The sequence below is a fragment of the Corvus cornix genome, chromosome 14 (genome assembly GCF_000738735.6).
Source record: "Corvus cornix cornix isolate S_Up_H32 chromosome 14, ASM73873v5, whole genome shotgun sequence".
NCBI lineage: Eukaryota > Metazoa > Chordata > Aves > Passeriformes > Corvidae > Corvus > Corvus cornix.
Genome location: NC_046344.1, coordinates 3,735,365 through 3,752,122, shown reverse-complemented (window position 1 = coordinate 3,752,122; position 16,758 = coordinate 3,735,365). Strand labels below are relative to the sequence as shown.

Sequence of the window (16,758 nt, the reverse complement as noted above, 5' to 3'; positions counted from 1 at the left end):
CATCGCAAATTGAAAGTTGCGTGTTCCTGCCTACATGTGCGTGTGCAGCTGAGGGTATATAAATGTAGGTATGGATGAAACCCATTCTGGAATACTTAGCTAGGTTTTGAAGAAGATCTTAGTATAGCTGACTACAAATGGTGCTGGTTTTACTTAACAAGGAATTAATGAATAAAAGTTTTTTTGAGGTCTGGGAAGATACGTGGTGTTTCAGAGTACAGTGTGTATATATATATATCCCAGGACATTCATTCCCTGTAGCTATACATCCTGTTAACTCTGCAGCTGAAGAAGGTGACAACTCGTTGGTAAGGAGGTATGAAGTTTTTTATGGGCTTTGATGACCTTGCTGTTTCTAACAAAAATGTCTTTGCTAAGTCAGATAGAAGGATTCCCGTTCGGATTGTAAGGAAAGCCACCTTTCCTAGGGATCAATAACCATTTATTTTCTATTTAATATTTAGTCTTCAGCTTCACTAGTCTTTCCCATAAATGGCAAAACTGTGCCTTCTCCAGCTGCATGTTAATTATGTTCCATTTTTAAGTCAGAATGGGTACATTACAGAGAAGCTGTCAATTTGAGACTGAGCAAACTAAATATACTCAGCTGAGTGAATCCAGCACTGTGAACATGAACCACTGGTATAAATAGGAAAGGAGACACCTTGAAGCTTTACCATGTTCAAGAAGTGTCAGATCATGTTCTTTGAAAGGGATGGCAACACTCTTTTTCCACCAGTGCAGGCATGAATAATTGTTTCACCTAACACAGGCTATGCAGGTGTTCAGCAGACTCTGGTGTTGGCACCTTTACTGTTGAATTTCAGTATTTTTTGGATGGGCATTCAACTTGTTTTGCATAATCCCAGATCTTTTTCTTCATAAAGACTTATATGGGGGAGATTGAAACAAAATGTTTGTCCTTCCACCTTTAAAATACGTTCATCTACTTTGCTGACTGTTTCAAAACCTTATGGACTGTTTTCACACAGCTCTTTTGCCAACAAGCATTGCCGTAAGGACAACTGGCAGGAACTATTAGGAGCTCTTGATTATGATGATGGTGTGTTTCATTGTTGAGGACAAAGTACTCCTGATGTTATGGGACCTCCAAGACTGGTAGAAACACGACAAATTGCTTCCCAATAGTTCTTTTTTGTTGGACCTAACTTAGCAAAGCAAGATGGGATTCTTCCAGATCTCCGTACTCCAAAGGGAGAGTCTGAAGGATAGGTCACTGTGCACAGAATCTGCTTTAATAACATTGACATGACTGAAAAACCCTGGTATGACTGCTAGGATATCTGTATTTGATCACAGCTTCTGACTGAGAAAATGCATTTGTTTCTTACATTGTGTGTTTGAAAAGAACATATTCTGTTAAGAGTGGACACTCGTGCCACTTGGCTTCTGAAAAATGCATCACTATGAACAAAAATATCCCACGCTTTAAACATAATATATATATTTTTTTGCTGAGGGAGTAATGGGGAGGAATATCACTTGAGCCTGAGAATGTCAGTACAAGTGATATGTGTTGTGTAAGTCCCACCTAAGCTTTCAGTGTCTGAAATGTTAAATAAAGACTTTAATGAGTTCCTCTGCATAAGGATAAATTTAGCTCCAAGAGCAGAGCAAAGCAGACTTGTTGATTGGTGTGGGAATGATTGCTGTGATTCCTGAGCTATGAAGGTGCTGTCATTTCTGCAAAGGATCTTTGCAGGGGAGGCAAAACAGAGAACTGATTCTGCAAAATGAATTGTGGGTCTGTGGGTATGCCCAGAACTTTATATAGAGTCCTATTCTATTATGAACCATAACTTTGCTTTTTTGTTGTACATTATTGCTCTTTAATTACACCTTTGGCTATAATTTTGCGATTGCTTTGTGTGAAAAGTTCAAAACTGGATTAATAAATTAGTCTAGAAACTTCTTACTATTTAAATACTGCCTCAGCTATTTTCATAGCTTTATTAGAATAGTTCATGCTTCAACTTATGCCCTTTACTTTTGGTCATGGGGGTGTTCTCCAGGTCATTCTTTGAGTGGGTGAGTCATCCATTTCTGTGTGATGTGAAAATAACAAAATGACCCTTTAAAAGTGTGTGTTTTCCAAGGAAAGAGCAACACTGCACCTGCAGATGCACATCTGCACTTGCTGTACTAAATTCATGCATTCTGTCTGCTGGTACTGAGCTGGAGGAGATGCTGGGAAGTTTCTTCTCTGTACCTTCAGAGCCAGCCAGACTTTGTACCCTACAGGCTGGGGATAAAGAGGTGCCGAAACATTTAAGTGGAAGTGGAGGCATCCAATCCCTCCCCAGCTCTCTCCAGCAGTGAGCATGTGTGTTGCTGTCAACATCTAATGATGACCAGCATCAAGGGGACAAGCACTGTTGCTCTTGCTCCACAGGCACCTATTTATTATCTGTCCCAGTGAATTCCTGCCTCTGCTGGAGAAGAGATGTAGCTATCATCATTTCTGCTTGCCTTGCAGAAGGCAGGCTTTGATTTCACTCTCCATGTCTCACTGAGGTCTACATAAATCATCTGAAATTGGCCAAAATCTTGAGAACAACGTTGTGATCTACAGCTGTTATCTGTGCCTTGCCCATGTTTGTTGGGGATAAAGCCTGTTTGCATGAGGGTAACGGCAAATACACACGTGCTGCATAAACCTGTGTTGGTCATTCCTACACAACGTGCCAGAAATCCCCCTTGGCTGTGTTAACAACTAATTGCAAAGCTCTTTTTGACAAAACAATCAGCCTAGCCCCCCCCCCCCGTGCATGTGAGTTGTGGTGCAGAGCAGCACATGGAACTCGGTGCAAGTATGTGCTGTATGTGGCTGCTATGGTGATTGAAATACATAAATAAAATAGATAAATATGGACCATATTAGAAACCCATTAGTGGCGCTCTCTCAGATCGCAGGCAGCCTCCAGCGTGCGGTGTCAGCCGTGTTCCCTTGCTCCGAGCGGGCCCGCGTGGAGCGGGAGCTCCTGGGGGGGCTGGACTTGTGCAGTGGCCCTGTCCTACCTTGTCAGCTCGCAAATTCAACACAAAACGGGTAAACAAAGGGCTTTTGTGCACGGTTTATAGTTCAGTGAGGATTAGTGGCCTGACACGGTTCTCAGACGGGACAAGCTTAGCGTTAAGCCGCCCGAGGTTAACGAGGGCGGGCATGGGGCAGACTGTGCAGGCTGGAGCAGAAGGGTCTCTCGGCTTTTGGACCGGGACACAGGATTGTCAAAAGCAGGTTCTGCTTACCTGGGCCGGCGTGTCCGTCACGTGTTCCCAGCGTTCCAGGTGCCTTAGGATGCGGATGATCTCAGGCGCTTGCTCGCAGTCCTTCCCGCAGCTCCGGAGGTCCCCTCTACCGGCTTGGACATCCTACCCTGTTCGTGGGCTCCGGCTGGATCAGATTCCTGCTTTTCTTCCCCCTCTCACCTTTTAGCATTCTCTGACCGTAAAATCCATCCCTTTCCTGAAATGCAGGACGATGCACTTGTCCAATGAAGTTTTTTCCAGGCGGGATTCAAATTCCAAACAAGCCTTTCATTTCCTTCGCGCTGGGGGGAGAGCAAAGGCAGGGAGGCGAAGGAAAGCGCTCGCTTCCTTTAAATCCCCACCAGTGTCTTCCCAGCGCTGGAAGCGAAGTAGCTTGTCATGGTGATCTTCGGAGTTTAACTTTAGAGGGGGAGGGAGAAAGTGGAAAGCAAACTGAATGCTGTAGTGGAGATTTCTCTCTTCCCCCACTGGGCCCCTTGCCGACTGTTTTTATTGATTTCAATCACTGGAGGCTCGCTGGCTCTCAGAAGAAACACTGTGTAATGTGTTCTTTCCTGGCTTTCATTAAAGAAACTCAATGCAGTGCGGTCACGCTGCCGAGCTCGCCTGGCAACCTGCCTACACCCTGTGGTACCTCTTTCATTGGAGGAGATCGAGCTCGTGGTTTGGGGTTGGTTTATTTATTTTTTTTCTAATTCTCCAGCAAGGATTTCAAAACAGCCTCTGCTCTGCTTCTACCTCCTCTCGCAGCCCAAAGCCTTTTTAAGCCTCGGAAGAAATTGTCAGCACCACTAAAGGGGGCGACTTTGGTGGCAATGGAAGCGCCGAGTGCTGCGACAGTCTCGTGCTCCTTCTATTAAAATTCCTCTGCGTTTCTGGGGAGGGGTTAAAAGGGATGTGTGTAAGCCACAGGGATGTGGATACAAATGATTTCCAAGGGGGTTCTTTTTTTTTTTTTTTTTTTTTTTTTTTTTTTTTAATTCCACGTTCTCCTCGTTGGTTAACATGGTTTAATTAAGAGTAGGGGAGTAAGCTAAATCCTTCAACAAATATGTGCAAATTCCTGGCCCTACTGTAGTTGCAAATGAAGCAAAACTGCATTCCCCAAGCTTGCAGTTGTCTCAAGTATTTCTGTTGTACTCAGGGCTGTGATACTGGTGGAGAAAAATGAGAAATACAATACGATCCTAATTTATGCCTTAGAACTTAATCTGCCACAGCACAGGAGTATGTACTTTATAGGAGTAACAGTCTGTAAAGTGGAATTCAACAAGCTGCATTCTTTAAGTTGTGTATTCTGTGTGCCTGTAAATGCTTTCATGTAATTTAGTAAATTGTTCAATTCCTTCTTATTCAGCAGTTGCTAATGATAACATTTTATGTGTTCTTTACAGTTGGCTGTAAATCTGAGACTGCAAAGATCACACAGTTGTAAATTAAACCACATTTCAAGCTCATCAAGCTGCATCTATTCTAAATTACAGCTGCAAATTTAGGGTGCTACCTTGATCACTTGTGTTCCTGAGATACAATAGCTGTATACACAAGGAGGCTTTTTAAACAACAAAAACCAACAACATTTACATGACCACAAAAAGAATCCTTTCCTGGAGCAGAAAGATAAAAATGCTGTTCTTACTTAAATCTGGTTTCCTGCAGAACTTGTTTGAGGCTTCTCTGCCTGGGTTGAATCTACAGAAAGCTTTCCAAATCAGCTTAATATAAATTGTTGCCAGTGTTTTTCTTGCAAGGAGTTGAAATTCTAAAACCACCTAGCTTTTATGAAAAATTTTATCTTTTTCTTTGAGCAGTATATAACTTCTAAAAGTTCAGTATAAAACTTTGAGCAGTATATAACTTCCTCTGTAAGCACCACAGACATTATTTAAGGAGTACTTCTACATGTTGCTTTTCATTTAAAATTTGCTTTCTGCATGGTAATGAAATTTCATATGCCCTCTCTGGTCACACTACTTCTTTTCATAGGATGCTGAATGATAGAAAATAATTATTTAAATTCATTATGGCCATGAACTGTTCTATGCAAATGCTCTAGCTGTAGTTGTAGCACAGCTCTTTGGCCAGCCTTGGATAGTAAATCATTTGTCAATCTTTCTTTTACAAACCTTGTGTCTAAGGGTCTGCCAGCCTTTCTTCTCTGTGGGTTTTGAACTGTGTTTATAGATTCCGCTTTTTGTTTTTAGGCTGGCAGATGGCCAGTTATTTATCTGGGTTCATATGTATTGTGTGAGGCAGAAACAGGACGTTTTGCATGCTGATACCGTTCACGGGGCATTTGGGGGGCAAAAGGCTACTCCTAAGCAGAGGCCATTACGTGATGTGTCAGTAGCTCTTGGTCAGTGAACAAAGCCCCTTTTGACATTTTTCCATGTAAAAAGTTATGAAATAACATGAGCTTCATGAACAAACAAGGCGATACAATGCTCCTACTATGAAATAAGCCATATAATCCATTTCCCCTCCATTTTGAACTCTCTGGAGTTCAAAAATGTGGTGCTCTTTTTATATGTTTGTCACTGTTATTTATTCCTTTGAGTTTCTGCTGTTGCTTGCCTTGCTGTTGTACAGACTTGTGGTGCTGCGCTGGGAGAAAAGGATAAAAGTGTATTGGTGTTGCAGGAGCTGGATTCACTGGTTCTAATAAATAGTGAATTTGGTGTTGTGGCTTGGTCTGTGGTTCCTTCTGTAGGTTTGGCAGCAAAGCCAAAACCCTGATCAGGCAGGAAGTTCAGACCTACAGAGACGAATCCCAAAGGCAAAATTTAATAGATGAGTATTCTGTTCATTGTGGCAATTCCTCAGAGTTTCTGACTCTGTCAACATTATTCTGTGCTGGCAGTGGACAACTAGGGATGCAAACATGGAATTTTGAAGCAGTGACAAGTGCGGAGGAGGAACAGAAGTCTTTAGGAGATGTCTTCAGTTCTACTTAAGTGTGAGTCTGTCAAGGACTGGAAACAAATTTAAAAATGCACTTAGTGCTCTATGGAAGCACAACACAATTAGTGTGCTGTTATTAGTGCAGTTATTCCCCTCTTGGTGCTGCTTGCTCAGCTACTGCAGTTCATAGTCCCCTGGCAGTACAAGCTTTTACGCAGATACAAAAGCTACCCTCAAAAACTGCACCTGTTTGGTTCTGCCACTCTTGTTGCAGCAGAAAAAAAGGGTCAGATATCTTCAAGAGAACCTGAGCATCTTTTTTGCTGGTTTCTCTTGCAGTTCTAGTTATTTTTCTCTGTTCTGTATTGCTTAGCAGGGCTGCTTTATACTATTAAAAGTTTCCCTTCTGTGTGAGCTGGCTCCCCATTTATGATCGTAAGCTCACTTCTGAAGATCATTCATAAAATGTTTCAAATTTGTGCAATATTTCCAGATTACAAAGAATGATGGAAAACTTTAAATGGCATCTAAAACTGCCACAGCTGAAGCCTCCAGCTATTTTGAGTCAGATGTCTTGGACTATTTAGAGCATATTGCTGTATTTACCCACAGTTCAGAAGGTTGGAGACTGGCACTGGTGAAAGGCACTGTACTGGCACTCACAGCACTTTGCCTGGAGATGGATGGGGTATGATACAAACTTTGGGAATTTGCTCAAGGGTGCCTGAGCTCACATCTTCCTGCCCATGCAAAGTTGACATGGGCTTTTATGAGTGTAAGTGTGAAAGATTTGGGGGTCTGGCTTTTGCTCAAAAAATGGCATTCAGTGGCAATATCCCTTTTAGCACCTTTTCAGGCCTTCTGGAAAGTTTCCAAGTGGAAGACTCCCACCTCTTTAATCACAAGAAAACACTGCCTCTCCTCTGAATGTCATTCATTCAAGTGTGCTGACCTGGCCTGACCTTGTTTAGATTGAGATCTAATAAGCCCACAACCCAAGGTGGTGTGGTAGCTCTCAGCAGGCTTTGCAAATAAGCAAGTGTTGTGTTTTTCTGTGTGCATGTGGTTTAAATTTATCATGTCAATAAACAAGTGTCTCACATGCTCAAATAGGGACTTTACAATGTTGTAGTTAAGGCTAAATTGTAGTGCTACAAATTGTGATGTCACTTTATAAATATAGGAGGAGACAACCTGGAATATTTATGACCTCAAAACAATGAAGTCCTGTTGGTTGGGCTTTTTTTTTTTAGTTTAAATAATGATATAACACTAAAACTCTTAATCCAAATGGGTCACAAACATCTTCCAGAAGAACAGTCACACCACTGGTTTTGGGAAAACAAAATTAAAAACTAAGGCTGTTGATTTAAGGAAAGGAGAGGTGCATCAACAGATTAATAAATAATAAATACTGCTAGGACTTAAACTGCAATGGGAGGCTTGGTTTTTTTTCTTTCAAGTCCCAGGTTTGGAGGAAGGGGGTTTTTTAATACAAATTGTGATAAAATCACCCTCAGCTTCAGTGGGGACTATACCACCAAACGTAGGCATTTTCTGAAACACATAAAACCTGAGGTTTTCAAGTTAAAAACCAGTCTAGGACAGATTGTGGCCCGTCCTACTAAATTAACCAAATCAACATGGATGGATAAAAGTATATTTGGAACTAGAGAAGGTGTTTGAGCTGTTGTAAGGACTGTGTCAGTACATGTGCTGGGAGTCCAAGGCAGAAGCCTGACGTATCCAGCTTTCCCTGGGTGATGCTGTGGGCCAGCAGAAGGTACCTCCAGCTGTAAATCCCGACTCTTTCCTGCCAGGACAGCCCTGCAGGAGAACAATACTCTTGTGTCAGACAGCCCACGGCCCATCCATGCTGGAAACAAATGTTGTTAGGGCTCGGTATTTACGTTGGGACTTACAGGGAGGGAGCAACTTGTTTTGTTTTTAATGGAGCGGTCAGGGAGAAGGATAAAAAGCTTTTTGATAATGCGAGGAATGTGGGGGGAAGGGGAGTTACTGAGATATGCATTTACTGTAAGTATGGAGAGGCAGAGGCCTCTTTATCAGGCTGGCTCTAATGATGTGCCACAGTCACTTTATTTGAAAGCTTCATGGCTCACAGAAAAGTAAACAAATTCATTACATTATTTTTAAAAGAAGATTAACTGTAGTGTGTCGTCTGTTGGACAGCTGCTGTAGTAATCTTTTACAAACACTTTATAAATGACCACCCTCAGTGTTTTCCAGGGCTTTGTGTGGCTGGATTGTTATTTTAGTAAGTACCAGGGTGGCTTTTCAAATGAAAACGTTGTTTCCTGTGTAACAATCCAATTCTACCTTCACCCTAAATATTATTTTGTTCTCAGCGTGAACTACAGAATGTCTTCCATACAAATGCAACATATGTTGCTTTTTTTGCATGTGTTTGCAATGAATGCTGGCTTTTCCATAAAAGTAGCTAAAAAGTATTTTAAACAAGAAAAAGCAACTCCACTTTAGTGTCCGACTTCCATTTGTTCTGATTTCTGCTTCCTTAACCTTTCTTCAGTCTGTGAAAACACCAAGTTGAAAAGATGAGTCAGAGTAAGCTCAGATGATAGGTGAATTGACACTGAACAAATGTTTAGAGCCCAGCAGGTGTCTTTGGCAACTAAGATTGTGTTCAGGTATTGTCTTGTTTAACATTCTTTGGTCGAATGTCAGCAAGAATAACCTTATTTAGCTCTCTGTCTGGATTTGAGTGTGAGAACACTCGACTGACACAAAGGAATGTAACACTAAGAACTTGTGGACTTACACAGTGGTTCTAAGCAATCTTGCCATAAAGCAGTTATCTTGTGCATTCAGGTTTCAGTTACAGGTTTTTTGAACAGGTGAGGGAGGAGCAGAGAGAGGAGGAAGAGTACTTTTTCTCACCCATCCATGGATGTCCCAGGCTCTAGCAAAGGACCTTGCCTAGCGAGTACCTCCCTCACACATCTAGGAATGCCTGGAGTGAATCCTGTCTTGCTACAGAACAGCATTTTACTTCTACACAACGTGATCTCACACTGGATATTCCAGGATAAACTCAGTGTTTATAGTCAGATAAACTATTTTAAGCTCTTCATCTGTACGTGAAATATTTATTTTCATTTGGGATATACTGATGCATATATTTATGGTAATATGGTTTCAGATGTGAATAATTAACTGTTCTGTCTGCAACCTTAAAGAAATGTCAGCCTTTGTGAGGTATGTATCTGTATGTGTTTATTGAAGATTGTCCATATGTTTCCTCGAGATTGCTAAAGGATCTCCAAGAGGTCTTGGATGAAGGTGATGGTTGTCACAGCTTTGCCCTTGGCAGAATCGAGAGGAAGCCTCTGCATGGCACACAGAGGTTTTCTCAGTCCAGGGAAGTGTGTGGTTACACAACAAACACAAACTGAGGATCTTAAGGAAACCCTACTGCTCCCACTGAAATGTGTGTATGCTGAATAAACATCCAAACCCTCCATCCTCTGTGAAACAGCCTCTGCTGTTCACACACCCTCCTCAGGTCTGAGTGTGGGAGAACGAACAGCAAGAAATGTTAGAAATTATGTTTAATACATAGCTGGAAGGTGCTCGGGTTCCAGCAGTGCTCAGAGCAGCAGCAGCATCTGTAGAGGGCAGTTTGACAGATCTCTCTGAGTGCGGCATTTGCAGTTCTGGGAATTGGGCAGAGCAGAGAGGTGATGGAAGTACAGTGAACAGTACAAATATGAAACCTAAACCTTCTGGTTTTGAGTATTACCTGTGCCCTTTAATTACATTTATGCGTATTTTTTTCACTTTCCTATAGAAAGGTAAACACTTCATTTAAGTGTTAACTATTTCAGGCTACAAAAGAAGAGGAAGAGCTTATTGCAGAAGAAGAGGAAGAGCTTACTCCAGAGGAAAAGAGAAAACTGGAAAGAAAATTAAAAAAAGAGCGCAAGAAGAAGGAGAAACAGCTGATGAGGGAAGCTGGAATCCCCATTAAAAAGGTGGAGCCCAAAAAGCCATCGGGATCTGAGCGGGCCCTGGCCTATTTAACCAGGTAAGAACAGTAAAACCACTGCAGGTGCTGCCTACAGAAGTAAGCTGTAAACCAGTAACCCAGAACAAGCTGTACCAAGCAATAACACGTTAAAGGAAATTGGCTGCAGTTAAGTACTAAGTTAATGTTTCATCTCAGTTGACACCCTGGAGGACAGTTGATCACCCCATTGTATTTCAACAACAGAGGGAGGTTAAGTATGGTGCAAGCATTTTGTAGAAGGGCAGCTCCTGTCCTGAAGATCTTCTGGTTGTTGCATAAATATCACAGGCGTAGCTGCACTTACAGAGATGAAAGGCACAATGCAAAAAAGATTGCATTGAGCAAATGAGTTTTGTTTCTTGAGTGTGCTGTTCTAGGCAGAGGACTTCCAGTTGTTCTCTTTATATAAGCAAATTCCATGGAGTGGTTAAGCATTATGGAGTCTGAATTTAACCACCTGCAGAATGTTTGGATATTTGTAGATTAAGACAGGATTTTGCCACTATTTTAAAGTTAATAAGTGTACAATGCCTGATTTTTGCATACCAAAGTGCACAGCAAGTATAGTGGCTGATTTCTGATTGGAAGCAATTACTTCATCCAGTTAGCACACCTATTAGAAGACTTAAAATTCCAGCACAAAGCAGAGTCTGTGGTTAAACTGAAGAACTGCAGTGAAGCACTCAGGGTACCCCACAGACAGTAAGAGGCCGTGTATAAACAGGAAGATAATGTTTATTTTTTTTCCAAACTGCAAAATACACCCTGGCTGTAAGACCTCCAGAAGACTGGCATGTTACAAATAGAGGGTTACCAGATGGAATAATTCCAGGGTTGCATCCCTGCCTGTGCTCAAAACTGAAGCATCCAGACTGTCTGAATTGTTATTTACCACTCGCAGTGGGAAGGGAGGAAATTAATTGCATTCCAGGCAGAGGGACATGTGCATTTTTGTTACATAACCCTCAGCATGCAGCGATAGCAAAATGACAATAATATTTTTGATCTGGAAAACAGCTGGAGTAGTTCACCGCTGTTTTGAACTGCAAATGGATTGACAGTTAGCTTTGAACCATCTGCTCAGCCTGTTCTCTGGTGTGTGTGCTCTGTAAGTGGTGGATCTCCAGATAATGGATTTCAGGTTTGGAAAGTAAAGGAACGAGCTGTGAGGTTTTGCTTGTTATTCCACTTCTACCTGTATTCATTTTTGTCTTGTTACGTGGGAGAATATGAAATTATATTCAAACTAATATTTGAACTAATTTGATTCAAGAGTTTCACTTAACCTGTACCAAATTACCTTGAAATAGAAAAGCAGCTCTGTCATTTGGTCTTGTAATACAGAGTCTATGGGCTGTATATGCAGCAATAGGTTGTGAGGGATTATTTCAGCAACAGACAATCTGAATTTTGTCGACTTAACAGGGATAGTTGTAAGATGTTGAACTGCCAAGCAAACACAGCCAATAGTCACCATTCTAGCCCCAACTGTGCCAGGACCATCTTGCACCATTGTAAGTTACAGAAAAACAACTTAGTCCTCTGACACCTCAGACCTTTTTCCAACCCAGTAAGACTGCAAAAGAAATAACTGGATTTAAAGGAATCTGAGAAGTAATATACTAGCTAGGGAGGGGAAACAAAAATCCAGGTTCTGGAAACACATTGCAAGCTCTCCAGCATATTCAGTGGATGAAGGATTTCAGTCTATGTGCATTTGCAGGGCTACAGACATGTATAATCTGTGGGTAAGTAAATCATATAGATGCAAGAGATTAATATAATTGGAAGTAAACAAGAGTGCTGTGGATTTGTGTTTTGCCCCACCTACAATAAAAGCCTTTTATTTCATTTTATATTACATGACATAAGTGTTGGTAAGTGAAGTAGCATCGGAACTCCCTGATGCAGCGTGAATCTCCTGCAGGACAGGTGGAACTCGATGTAGCATATGATAACTGAAACAGTCATCTTTATTAATTGGGGGGCTGTTTGCAGCAGGAGAGCACAGCTGTAGGAGGCACGAGGTGACTTTCACAAAGCTCTGCCTCATGCTGTCAGTCGAGGGGAGTTCATGAAGAGAGCATTGACGGGAGGGAATAAGGCACCCAGTGTGCAGGGCAGGGCTGCTCCCTGCATCCTGCTCTTCCTGCTGCTTTCAGAGCAGCCCTGCAGCGCTGGAGCTGCATTCCAAGGGCTGCATCGAGGCTCTGGCTCTCTCTGGCAGCCCTGCCAGCGTGTGCCCCCTCTGCTGCAGTCCTCCGTGCTGGCACAGTGTGCCACAGGCTGAGCAGGTCGTCCGGTGTTCCAGTTTTGTTATTTGAGTCTAAAAACAAACGATGCTTTCCAGTCTCCAGAGGGATCAAATTATCATTTTATTGGAAGGCCATCCTAGCTGGGAGAGGCTTTTTTCACCATGCACATGACATGGCCACATGCAACAGCAGCTGATGCCAGCTCAGACTGCAGCACCCAGCTACTGTACATGAGGAGCTGGAGGGTCTCCCCTGTGAGCTGGGTGACTTGGACAGCCCAGGATTTTCAGCTCCTTGCTCATTTGAACAAGACCAGGCTGAGCATGAGCAGGTTTGCACTCCTGATGGAGGAAAAGCAGCCAAATGTCTCCTGTTCCCCCCCCCCCCCCCACTTTCTCTTGGCCTGTGTGAAAAGAAAAGGGGGAGAGAAAAAAAAGTCTTTGCTTCACCAATTTTTATCTCATCTTTTCCTCGGTGAGATGAGTTCAGGTGGTTCCCAGCACAGTTCTCTTCCAAGGCAGCAGTTGGTAGAGAAAAGTCACTGCTGTCAGATCCTCATCTTACCCACGGAGCAGACAGGAAGATCTGAAGATACAGAGAGGATTAAAAGTAGGGAGCTGAAGCAGAAAGGTTATAAAACTCTGAAAAGGGAAAAAAGAAAGTGAAATAATGGAAAAACCCCAGAGTGGTACTGAACAGAAGAGAAAAAAACCCTGTACGATTACTGCAGAGGAATAGGGGAAAGCAGGAGAGAGGAAGTATTAGTGGCTAAATAAAGTGCTCAAATCTCTTCCTTTTAATGATGACATGCCTTGTTTCTTTATGATGGTAAGTGATGATTCAGATTTAAAGGGAATATTGGATTGTCTCATTGCTGCATTTCTTGGGAAAGCTAGAATAAAAATTCATCCTTTTCTGAGTATTAGGTGACTTCAAGTGAAAAGATGTTGCAATTCTTGAGAATGGTAATTAGGTTTAATTATAACCTGACTGACCTTCTGTGGTGTTAAAATGTTGGCAGAACTTGTTTGTCTTGGCAAGCCACCCTCTCCTAGAAGCTGCTGTTCTTGTGTTTGGCTTGGAAAGTTCATTGCCATATGGATCTGCACATATGGATTTCTCCATCACCCATCAAAGGAATAGAGAGAGATCTGAAAAGAACTCACTAAAAGAATGTGAAATTACAAGATTGATATTATCTGAAGTAGAAATAATAGATTAAATTATCTGGATGTGTGCTGTGAATTACCTAAGCCTTGCAGTACTATTTATCATGTGCTAAAATTTGAAAAATAGGGTGCTGAACTACAATTTAAAAAAAAATTATTGATGTCTTACTAGTAGTATATGTCACTTTTCTTTATATAGATCTTATTTTTCTCAAGTCTAATTTGAATTCAGGCAAGATTCAGAGAATGTCAGAGGTTCCTTTAAAGTAAAAAGATGCTTTTAGAATAATAGAAACCAAGGGCATGTTACAGAAACACAAAAGTGAGAGACAGGCAGAATTTCCCATGGCGTGGGGAAATGGTCTGATTCTGCAGATCCCAAGGTGGTTTTTGCTGAGTGTGGTGGCAGCACTGCTGACAGTCCTGGACAGCCCAGGGCAGTGGTTTATCTGCTGGGTTTGCAGAATGGAAACAGATCTTGGTCCTCAGTCAAACGTTGTTACAAACAGTGCCAAGCCTGGGAGATTTTAAAGCTGAAATGTTGTTCTTCCTTTCAAAGAATACAGAAATCTGAGGGGTGTTGCTGGAAGCATTTATTTTTATAGTCTGGTATTTTTTAATATATGTCATATGTTATACAGATACAGAAACAGAAATAACATGTAGAAAGTATATAAAGTTTTTACTCTTCTGGAGCAGAGGCTGTCTGGAGAAGGGAATCAAGAGGTAGATCAGTGTTCACTCAGAAGCTGCTGATTTTTGAAGGAACAAGGAGAGGCTTGTGCTGGGCTGTAAAGCAAGCAGCAACTTTTGAGATTTGTGGCCAGACAGCTCAGATGATGGTGGCCCTTCAGGAAATCACAAACCCATTCATCCAACCCCATCTGGGGCAGGTGACTCTGTTGGAGGAGCTTCTGCACAAACACAACCATGCTCATTGATGTTGAAAACCGGTTTCTAATTTTAAAGTACCTCGAGCAGCCTTCTGTCACATTTAGTTTCCTTTGTTGATTCATAATGTTTTGAAGTTGTTTTACTGCTTACAGGTTACTTGTTTAGCCATGGTCAGTGATGGCTTTTGATGGTTGATTCTGAATTTTAGTCCTTCTCATTGCTTGCTGGCCTAAATTTGTATTCATTTCAAACTTGGCACTGGTGTTGATGTTTCACCATCAACAGTTTAAGCTTTTAGATATTAACTGATGCACTAGAAATCTAAACATACACAGGTTTCTTTTTTCCTTCCAGAGACTGACTCCTTGGGTTGGATAGCAACTAACATTAGCATTTAGTGGCATTTCTCCTTCCCCTGCTCTCCCAGATGGAGTTCAAGTTTGCTTCCTGACTGGAAGGTGCAGCATGTATCTAAGCTCACCAGTTACCTTGAATTTCATAAAGTATTGGAGAACTGCTCAAGTGATGAATCTCAATTAGCCAGTAACAAAAATAGTGTGTGAACTTAAGAGAAACCCTTGTAATTAGACACAGCAGCGTTCCTGAATTCCCTTCAACAACTGGGGCTTTAAGGTGTCTTGAAAGAGCCACATTTCCTCAAAGATTAGGGGAATAGTGAAGGGGAATAGTTTTGCTTTAATAATCCCAGGACTACTTTTTAAAGGTTCTGGGGCAAGCATTAACTATGGATGTAATTAATCTATTCCTACATGCTTTTAGTCATTTTGTCATATTCATTAGTTCCATAAGAAGGCTCATGAATCCAGAGTCAGATACAGGATAAATTTGCATTTGGGGTTGTTCTGTGGCTGTTTTATATGAACTTGGGCAGGCACTTGCTGCTATCTGATTTCAAAGGCTTGCACTTTTCCTAATACTCTAGAGATCAGTGAATTTGTTTTAGCACTTCTCCAAGTTTCTATATTGGTTGGCTTTTAATTTCTACCAGGGCCTGACCTGCCTCTAAGTGGGATTCCTCTCCTTGACCTAAATCAGTGTGTCTGTAAGGCTGCAAGTTTTCCATTTGATGTTAATAGTTGGGCAGATCTTCATTTTCAAGGCAGCCACTGTCTCTGTAGTAAAGGAGTCTCAGCTTACTAAGAGTGAGTTACCTTATCATTATCCTACACTCCTTTGTGTAACTTCAGTTATACTGGGTGGCATCTGATGAAGCCACCTCAGTTTGTTTGCAGTTCCCTAGCAGCCCTGACATTACTCACAAGCTCTACAAAGCTCTCTGTTGCAATGCCCACACCTTTCCTATTTTTAGCCAGCAGTTATTCTGGTGGGGGTAGGTGGAGGGGGCGTATTCACTCCACAGATTTTGTGCTGCTTAGAGCTGTTCCGTTATCGTGCTCAAGCAGATTATCTTCTGCAGAAGACAAAGCTTCCTGGTAGGGTATATGAAGCAGCAAACCTATTAAGCAAGGTTTTTTAAACCATTGTATTTCCCCATAGTTTGTAAATACTTCTCCCATCCTGGTGTTTACATCCTGCTTGTGGCTGTGTTGGGTTTCTCAGTCTCACTGCCCCTCCAGTGAAGCAGCACATCCATGATCCTTCATCTGTTACTGCTCCTTCCAGACCCTGATGTGCTCTCTTGCTCTTCTTTGAATTCCTGTGCCTGTGATCCTTCTGGAAATGCAACACCTGGAAACAAATGTGGTTTTACTGGAGCTGCCTTCCAGCTCCTGCAGAAGGGACTGAGGGTCTGTGATTCCTCCCTGCTCCCTGTCACTCTGGCTTTGCTTTGTGGGCAACAGCATTGGATTCTTTGAGCCATAGAATGTTGAGATTTCACATGGACTTTTCTGAACAATAAGAGCATTTTCTTTTTTTTTCACCCCCTCAAATTGTTACTGAGTTTTGTGTTAATGACAGTGTTGGCATGAATATACCACTATAGCCACAATACATTTTTCAGGGTTTCTCATCCCACTTCAGCGTGCAGCAAGGCAGACACACTCCTGTTTCAGAGTTGGCTTTATGGTACCCATTTCCAGGTGTCAGTGTTCTCATTATCATCTGATTATTCAAACTGTGCATTTAGGATTCTGGGACTGTCACATTACACTCTCAGTAACAGCGCCATACAGCTTCTGCCTGTTTAATCAAGATGTCTGGTGGCAGCCTGAGTCGA

General features: G+C 42.0%; 2 protein-coding genes across 2 annotated transcripts in view; one reads left to right on the top strand and one right to left on the bottom strand.

The window, feature by feature from the left end:
- Positions 1-3,951, bottom strand: part of GPR146 (G protein-coupled receptor 146) — a 49,304-nt gene extending 45,353 nt beyond the window's left edge. The window contains exon 1 of the mRNA XM_010392421.4: positions 3,271-3,951. The gene's annotated coding sequence lies outside the window, so the exon portion shown is untranslated. The remainder of the gene's footprint in view (positions 1-3,270) is intronic.
- C14H7orf50 (chromosome 14 C7orf50 homolog) overlaps positions 3,185-16,758 on the top strand; it is a 35,030-nt gene continuing 21,456 nt past the window's right edge. Inside the window, exons 1-3 of the mRNA XM_039560528.1 lie at positions 3,185-3,400; positions 3,862-3,954; positions 10,059-10,258. Of these exons, the coding sequence (XP_039416462.1) occupies positions 3,185-3,400; positions 3,862-3,954; positions 10,059-10,258 (509 nt within the window). The remainder of the gene's footprint in view (positions 3,401-3,861; positions 3,955-10,058; positions 10,259-16,758) is intronic.